Here is a 9,171-nt window from a genome sequence, read left to right as displayed (position 1 = left end):
ATCACACTGCTGGGAGTGTACTACAGACCCCCAAACAGTCAGTGGGAGATAAAAGAGCAAATATGTAGGCAAATCTCTGAGAAGTGCAAAAACAATAGAAAAATAATAGTGGGGGATTTCAACTACCCTAATCTTAATTGGGATAGAATTAGTGTGAAAGGCAGAGTGAGAGCAGAATTCTTAAAACCCATTCAGGAGAATTCTTTTAGCCAGTACATAGCAAACCCAACGAGAGATGGGGCAGTTCTGGACTTATTTTTAGGGAATGAAGCTGGGCAGGTGGAAGGGGTATCAGTTGGGAGCACTTTGGTGGAAGTGATCATAATACAGTTAGATTTAGGGCGGTTATGGAAAAGGACAGTGATAGACCAGGAATAAAACTTATCAATTGGGGTAAAGCTAATTTTACTAAGCTGAGATGTTATTTTGCTAAAGTGGACTAGAAATAGCTACTTGAAGGTAAATCAGTGCCAGATCAGTGGGAGGCATTCAAGGAAGAGGTAGTGAGGGTTCAGAGCAAATATGTTCCTCTAAAGAAAAAGACTGGGATTAAGAAATCCTGTGCTCCCTGGATGTCAAGGGCTTTAAGGAGAGGATAAAGAAAAAAAGGGAAGCTTATGAAGGATACCAAGGGCTCAATACTACAGAAAACCTAGAGGGGTATAAAAAGTGTAGGGGTGAAATTAAAATGAAAATTAGGAAAGCAAAGAGAGGGCATGAAAAAATATTGGCAAGTACAATCAAGGAAAAGCAAAAGATTTTTTATAAATACATAAAGAGCAAGAGGATAACTAAAAAAAGGGTCAGGCCTATAAGGGACCATAATGGCAACCTGTGTGTGGAGACGAAGGACATGGGTATGGTGCTTAATGAATATTTTGCACCTGTTTTCACAAAAGAGCGGACAATACGGACATTGCAACCAAAGAGGAGGAGTGTGAAATATTAAATTAAATTAAAATATTGAGAAATATTTAGGGGTTTAATATCTTTGAAAGTGGATAATTCCCTGGGCCTGCGGAACCCCACTGGAAACAGCCTTCCGGTCACAAAAATGTATCCTAGGCTGTTAAGGGAAGCAAGAGAAGAAATAGCGGTGGTTCTAACCATCATTTTCCAATCCTCTCTGGCTACAGGTGCGGTGCCAGAGGACTGGAGGACAGCTAACGTTGTATCATTGTTTAAAAAGGGAGAAAGGGATAGACGGAGTAATTATAGGCCAGTCAACCTCGGTGGTGGGACAATTGCTGGAAAAAATTTCTGAGGGACAGGATAAATCTTCATTTAGAATGACATAGATGAATCAAAGACAGCATGGATTTGTTAGGGAAAGGTCGTGTCTGACTAACATGATTTTTTTGCGACAGTAACAAAGAGGGTCAATGAGGGTAGTACATTTGATGTCGTTTATATGGATTTTAGTAAGGCTTTTGATAAGGTCTCACATGACAGACTGGTCATAGAAGTAAAAGCCCATGGGATTCAAGGCAAAGTGGCAAGTTGAACCCAAAATTGGCTCAGAGGCAGGAATCATAGGGTAATGGTCGAGGGGTGTTTTTGTGACCAGAAGGCTGCTTCCAGTAGGGTTCCACAGGTCTCAGCACTAAGTCCCTTGCTTTATGTAGATTATAGCAATGGTTTGGACGTGAATGTAGGGGGTATGATTAAGAAGTTTGCAGATGATTAACAAAAATTAGGCATGTGGTTGATAATGAAGAAGATAGCTATAGACCATAGGAAGATATCAATGGACTAGTCAGGTGGGCGAAACAATAGCAAATGAAGTTCATTGTGGAGAAGTGTGAGGTAATACATTTGGGGAAGGCTGACAAGGCAAAGGAAATACACAATAAATGGTAGGATACTGAGAGGTGTAGAGGAACAGAGTGACCTTGGAGTGAATGTCCACAGATTCCTGAAGGTAGCAGGACAGATAGATAAGGTGGTCAAAAAGACATACAGGATACTTGCCTTTATTAGCTGAGAAACAGAATATAAGAGCAGGGAGGTTATGCTGGAACTGTATAAAACACTAGTTAGGCCACAGCTGGAGTACTGTGTACAGTTCTGGTCACCTCACTATAGGAAAGATATGATTGCACTGGAGAGGGTGCAGAGGAGATTTACGAGGATGTTGCCTGGACTGGAAAATTTTAGTTATGAGGAACGATTGGATATACTAGGGTTGTTTTCTTTGGAACAGAGGAGACCTGACTGAAGTGTATAAAATTATGAAGGGTCGAAATAGAGTGGATAGGAAACCCTATTCCCATTAGTTGAGCGATCCATAACCAGGGGGCACTGATTTAGGCGAAGAGGCAAGAGGATTAAAGGGGATTCAAGAGGAATTCTTTTCACCCAGGGTGGGGGTGGGGGTGGGGGTGGGGGTGGGGGTGTGGAACTCTACCTGAAAGGGTGGTAGAGGCAGAAAACCCTCAATGTTTAAAAAGAACTTGGATATGCACTTGAAGTGCTGTGACTTCCAAGGCTATGAACTAAGAGCCAGAGAGTGGGGTTAGGCTGGATGGCTCCTTGGTGCCCAGCACAGACACCATGGGCCGAATAGCCTCCTTCCTTGCTGCAAATTTTTATGCTTCTATGAACCTCATTGCACCCACGAATAAGGCCCCTATCCAGCCTAAGTCACACTGGCTTATACTGACAGGTTCAGTGCTTTTCATTTGTACAAGAGCGTGTGACATTACAGAACTCGCCTATAAATATAGGTGTCAGTCATCTAATTCAAAACCAGGCAACTCCTAGGGAGTGAGGTTCGCCTTGGAGGGCCTGTTAAATTAAGAGAAAAGGCAGGAAACTCAATGTGCAGAACCCACACATTGGGCCAACTTGCAGGTTAACACCGTGGTCCAGTCGGTTCGTAACCTGCTCATGCACTGCAACCTCCCCCTCGTGCACAGCATGTGAACATACAAATTAGGAGGAGGAGGCCGTTCTGCCCCTTCGTGCCTGCTCCGTCATCTAAGAAGATCACGGCTGAGCTGATTGTGGCCTCAACTCCACTTTCCCGCCTAACCCATCCTCCCCTCGTGCACAGGACAGCCACCCCCCCCCCCGCCCCCCTGCACCCCATGGTTATCCAGGCCCGGCACGGGGCTTTGCATCATTGAGTACAGGACAACAAATTACATTTATATAGCGCCTTTAACCCAATAAAAGTCTCAAGGTGCTTCACAGGAGAATTATAAAACAAAGTGTGTGACACTGAGGCACAAAAGGAGATATTAAGTCAGAAGACCATACTTGGTCAAAGAAGTAGGTTTAAGGAGTGTCTTAAAGGACGAAAGTGAGAAATAGAGGTGAAGAGGTGTAGGGAGGGTATTCCAGAGCTTGAGGCCCAGGCAACTGAAAGCGTGGCTGCCAATGGTGGAGCATTTAAAATCAGGGATGCTCAAGAGACTGGAATTAGAGGAGCTCAGATAACTCGGAGGATTGTAAATGACCTCAAGTTCACGGAGAGTAGAACATGGGAGCCCAGCCAGGACCCCAAAGCTACCCAGGCCCTGGTTCCATCCGTCCACACCTTCAGCACTCAGTCTGGGCTGCAGTGTGTTCTCACCACACAATCCTTTAACATGGCGCATTCAACATTCTCACTTACATTCGGCTTCTAGCTCCAATTTACAACATTTCTGGGAACAGCTCTGTCTGTAAGCTCATGACCCAGCCTCTATGCTGACAGTGATCAGATACTTCCCACACCCTCCCCCACCTGCCTTCAGCCAGGCAGCTTTTAAGCAGTCAGAGGTGCTGAAGAAACAGAGACAAAGTGGTTGGTCATCAGGAACCTGATGTCAGAGCTCCGAAAATGGCACCTCAGCCTCTTGCTTCCCTTTCAGTCATTTTCTAAAAGAAACTAAATTATGAGACACATTCCCTGAAACACAATACATTCCTCAACTCACGATAAACCTCCTGCCACTTCAAACCGACCTAGTCCAGTCAGAGTGGGGAGATGTCGCCCCTCAAACAATGAATCTGTAGGGTCACAGTGGTGAGTCTGAAGTGGCCACGTTAAAGCAGGAATTAGCACTAGGCCCAAAACCAGCCTGAGGCGGAGTATAGTGCTACCTCATTCCCTGGCTGTGACCCATTGGTGGACTGTAGGGAGTTAAAACTGGGCCAACTTCCCCCCTCCAACTATCTCACACTATAAATCAGGCAAACAACTCACAGAGCAATGTACTGACATTAGTCTATTTCGGCTAGCTCCTCTGTAAGAAATGAGTAAAGTTCAGACTGTACCTGGTCACCGGGCTTTGGCTGAATGACCGTCTGGTGCTGTATGGACTAAGTGACCGCCTCCTGCTGTAGGGACTTGGCGATCTCCCGCTATAATCATACGAGCTGCTGTGTCTGTCGTAGCTGGGCGATCGATGCCTGCTGTAGGGGCTTGAAGACCGTTGCCTCCTGCTGTAAGGACTTGGTGATCGCATGTTATAACCACTTTGGTAGGCAGCGGGCTCCCTGGAACCATAATACGGCGGACTTGCTGACTGTTTCCGGCTGGAATCACCAGGACTTCGCCGGTAACCATCATAATTACTAGATGTCCGGGACCTATAAACAGGGCTGGCATCGAATCCTTTGTTGTATGTTCCAATGGGACTGTCTTCCCTATTCGGGCTCGACGAACGCTTGCGCCTTGGGCTCCCACTTTTCTTTTTTGGACTGGGCGATGTTCGATAACCTCGTGGCGTTTCCTTACTTTTCTTCTGGCTCTTCAGTCTTTCCTTGTGTGTTGATCGCTCCTCTTTCTCTCTCTTACCCCTCTCTTTGTATGATTTAGCAGACTTTGACTCCTTGCTGCTGTGCTTCAAGAATGGCGATGTTCGCTCCTTCTTCCCACAATCCTCATCCTCCATCGCCTGCCTTTTGGAAGAAGTCCTTTCTCTGCTGGTGCTGGACTTGCCAGACTCCAGTCTCCTGCCCCGGTCTTTAACCCGTTCTGTCTCCTTCGACTTGTGGTGCTCCTTAACACGTTTGTGCAGATGATGATGGTGATGCTTGTGAACTTTAACTGTTTTGTCTGAGCTCGTCCGCTCTTCCTTCTCCCTCCGTTCGGACCGGACAGTGACCTCGGAGAATGTGTCCGAGTCTGAGCTGATGTCATCGTACTCCACCAGAGACTTCACCTTGGTGAGCGGTGGCTGTGCGGCCGCCCCCGGCAAGTCCCGGCTATGCTTGGCTCGGTGTCGCTTGTGCCTGGACGCTGCTTTGCGCCGCTCTCTGCCGCTGCTGGGGCCGGGCTGCAGGGAGCCCAGGCCACTGCCTCCGTCCGCCTTAGTCCCAGCTCTCTCCGAGCCTGGCATCCCACAAAAACAGAAAGAAAATTAAAGTGAAAGTGTGCTGGCAGCAGCCCTGATCCTGATCCTCTGTCTGAACATTCACCCCAAGTGTTCCTTTTCTTCCATAATCTTTACTCTGCTGATCTGCCACTGGCAGCAACTTCGGGCTTTACTTTAAGGCACAAGAACAGGCGCCTGGGGCTTGGATTTTCTTGGCAATGTTTTGGCTCCTGAAGATTTTTTACAGGATGGGCGCCGTTTCCAAACATTAAGAACTTATTTTATTTCGTTTTGAGTTGAGTTGGAGTCCGGCAAATTGGATTAACGAACGGAAAAAACTTGTATCTGGTATTTAAGTTTTTATCAATAATATCGCTTTGATTTTCAGCAAATGGCTCTATCAGCGTGTATATAGGACATTCTGCAATAGGGTTAGAAGCCCTGGACCCCTCTCTGGCCGGTACTCAGGCCGATGGAGGCAGATTGCTGACAGCAGCCTGCCTTCAGCTTTGAAAACACCGACGCCATTACGGCTTCAGTACCGCTTAGCCGGAAATTCAGTTCTTCCAGAGGTCAAACATCTACTTCCGGACCGCCCCCTTTTCTCACAAAACCGTAAGGTGGCGCTGTCCACCAGCTGCAGTACTTCCGCTCGGACTCTGAGTGGCGCTGCTGCCCCCTATCGGCTGCAGTACCTCCGCCTGGACTCTGGGTGGCGCTGCTGCCCCCTATCGGCTGCAGTACTTCCTCCAGGACTCTGGGTGGCGCTGCTGCCCCTCCCAACCGGATGCAGTACTTCCTCCCGGACTGGGTGGCGCTGCTGCCCCTCCCAATCGGATGCAGTACTTCCTCCCGGATTCTGGGTGGCGCTGCAGTGCCCCTCCAATCGGCTGCAGTACTTCCTCCCGGACTGGGTGGCGCTGCAGTGCCCCTCCAATCGGCTGCAGTACTTCCTCCCGGACTGGGTGGCGCTGCAGTGCCCCTCCAATCGGCTGCAGTACTTCCTCCCGGACTGGGTGGCGCTGCAGTGCCCCTCCAATCGGCTGCAGTACTTCCTCCCGGAGTGGGTGGCGCTGCAGTGCCCCTCCAATCGGCTGCAGTACTTCCTCCCGGAGTGGGTGGCGCTGCTGTCCCCCAATCGGCTGCAGTACTTCCTCCCGGAGTGGGTGGCGCTGCTGTCCCCCAATCGGCTGCAGTACTTCCTCCCGGAGTGGGTGGCGCTGCTGTCCCCCAATCGGCTGCAGTACTTCCTCCCGGAGTGGGTGGCGCTGCTGTCCCCCAATCGGCTGCAGTACTTCCTCCCGGAGTGGGTGGCGCTGCTGTCCCCCAATCGGCTGCAGTACTTCCTCCCGGAGTGGGTGGCGCTGCTGTCCCCCAATCGGCTGCAGTACTTCCTCCCGGAGTGGGTGGCGCTGCTGTCCCCCAATCGGCTGCAGTACCTCCTCCCGGAGTGGGTGGCGCTGCTGTCCCCCAATCGGCTGCAGTACTTCCTCCCGGACTGGGTGGCGCTGCTGCCCCTCCCAACCGGATGCAGTACTTCCTCCAGGACTCTGGGTGGCGCTGCAGCCCCCCCCACCCCGCAATCGGCTGCAGTACTTCCTCCCGGACTGGGTGGCGCTGCTGCCCCTCCCAATCGGATGCAGTACTTCCTCCCGGACTGGGTGGCGCTGCTGTCCCCCAATCGGCTGCAGTACTGCATTCTGGCCAATAGGGGGGTTGGTCTCTAAAACTTTAGTTTCAATCAAATTATAAATAAAAAAACTTTAATAAACGAGGAGTGAAGGAAAAAAAAGAGCTGAAAAAGGAGACACAAGGTGGGGCAACCACAAACCTCATCAAAGAATAATCAAAACAAATCAGATGCTGCAAATCATAGAATGGTTACTGCACAGAAGGAGGCCTTTCGGCCCGTCACATCTGTGCTGGCTCTCTGCAATAGCAACTTAACTAGTTCCATTCCCTGCCTTTTCCCTGTGGCCCTGCAATTTTTTTCTCTTCAGAGAATTATCCAATTGCCCTTTGAAAGCCACGATTGAATCTGCCTCCACTACGCTCTCAGGCAGTGCATTCCAGATCCTCATCACGCACTGCATTAAAATATTTTCTCATATCACTGTCGCTTCTTTTGTCAATCAACTTACATCGGGGTGTCCTCTGGTTCTCGATCCTTCTGCTAATGGGAACAGTTTCTCCCTATCTACTCTGTTCAGACCTTTCATGATTTTGAACACCTTGACCAAATCGCCTCTTAATATTCTCTTCTTCAAGTAGAACATCCTCAGCTTCTCTAATCTATCGCTGTAATTGAAGTTTCTTATCCACGGAACCATTCTCACAAATCTTTTCTGCACCCTCTCTAATGGCTTCACATTTACACACATAGAAACACAGACATGCACACTGACACAAACAGACACCCAGTAACAACACACAACTGACACACACACAGGTATAAATGGACACACACAAACACAGACACACAAAGCACGCAGACAGAATAATATATGCATACAATACATATAGACACAGTCACCCTCTTACACACAAAGACACACACCAACACTGAGCTCCCCAGGGTCACTAACACTCTCCAGGAACTCAGTCATCCATTCTGTGCTTTACTATCCACTCGTCATTGATTTGGGACAAAACAGGTTAAACTGACTTGATGTCAGTCCCTGAATCAAATCATGAGCAGAGGAAGGAAGTGACAACCGCCCACAGAAGCTGGGACAAAGAGTTCTTCTTGTGTCTGTATTCCAGGTCCAACTGTATGTCAGGAGTTAGCTAATCTGCCCGAAAATGCGAACTATTGGGACAGATCTTGACGTGCAGTAGAGGATTCTCATGGTCTTTTCATTAACACATCTGGACCAAGCAACCTTCCACCTCTTTCACTAGCCTTGCAAATGCATAAAAGCACAACTCCAGTCACTACCATGATTCAAAATGTTTCATTCAAACTGCAGCTGCTCAAAGCTGGTCAGTGCTGGATGTTTGACAGGATTTTGTACCTCTGGCTCCCTGGCAGGAAGGTATACTCTGTATCTAACCCCCGTGCTGTACCTGCCCTGGGAGTGTTTGATGGGACAGTGTAGAGGGAGCTTTACTCTGTATCTAACCCCCGTGCTGTACCTGCCCTGGGAGTGTTTGATGGGACAGTGTAGAGGGAGCTTTACTCTGTATCTAACCCCGTGCTGTACCTGTTCTGGGAGTGTTTGATGGGGACAGTGTAGAGGGAGCTTTACTCTGTATCTAACCCCGTGCTGTACCTGTTCTGGGAGTGTTTGATGGGAACAGTGTAGAGGGAGCTTTACTCTGTATCTAACCCCCGTGCTGTACCTGCCCTGGGAGTGTTTGATGGGACAGTGTAGGGGGAGCTTTACTCTGTATTTAACCCGTTTTTTTTTTTCTTCTTTTTTTTTTAAGGTGGCCTTTATACCCCAGGCCCCTTTTATATATTTCACATCGAGGGGGCCTTTATACCCCAGGCCCCCTTTATTTACACACTTATATTTTTAAAATAACTTTATTAAAACCAGATAAATAAACAAAAAAACTCAAATTAAAATGCCATTCTCGGCGTCAACGATGCACTCCAGTCCCTGCGGTGCCCACCGGTCGCGGAAGGCCTCAAGCGTACCGGCGGACACCGCATGCTCCTTTTCCAGGGACACCCGGGCGCGAACGTAACCGCGGAAGAGGGGCAGGCAATCGGGGAGGACGGACCCCCCGACGGCCCGCAACCTGGACCTGTGAATTGCCACCTTGGCCAGGCCCAGGAGCAGACCGACGAGGAGATCCTCCTCCCGTCCCAAGCCCCTCCGCACCGGGTGCCCAAAGATCAGGAGCGTGGGACTAAAGT

General features: G+C 49.0%; 1 protein-coding gene across 1 annotated transcript; it reads right to left on the bottom strand.

Moving 5' to 3' along the window:
* Positions 1-4,223: 4,223 nt before the first annotated feature.
* Positions 4,224-5,872, bottom strand: LOC137348015 (cyclin-dependent kinase 12-like). Its single transcript, XM_068013085.1, has one exon. It carries the CDS (start codon positions 5,328-5,330, stop codon positions 4,224-4,226), a length of 1,107 nt encoding a protein of 368 aa, XP_067869186.1. The 5' UTR covers positions 5,331-5,872.
* Positions 5,873-9,171: the final 3,299 nt, after the last annotated feature.

The sequence above is a fragment of the Heterodontus francisci genome, chromosome 33 (genome assembly GCF_036365525.1).
Source record: "Heterodontus francisci isolate sHetFra1 chromosome 33, sHetFra1.hap1, whole genome shotgun sequence".
NCBI classification, from domain to species: Eukaryota; Metazoa; Chordata; class Chondrichthyes; order Heterodontiformes; family Heterodontidae; genus Heterodontus; species Heterodontus francisci.
This window is presented reverse-complemented; position numbering and strand designations above follow the sequence as displayed.

What these genes read in the sequence shown, in the direction of transcription:
- LOC137348015 (XM_068013085.1), bottom strand. Translation starts at nt 5,330, where the DNA reads ATGCCAGGCTCGGAGAGAGCTGGGACTAAGGCGGACGGAGGCAGTGGC.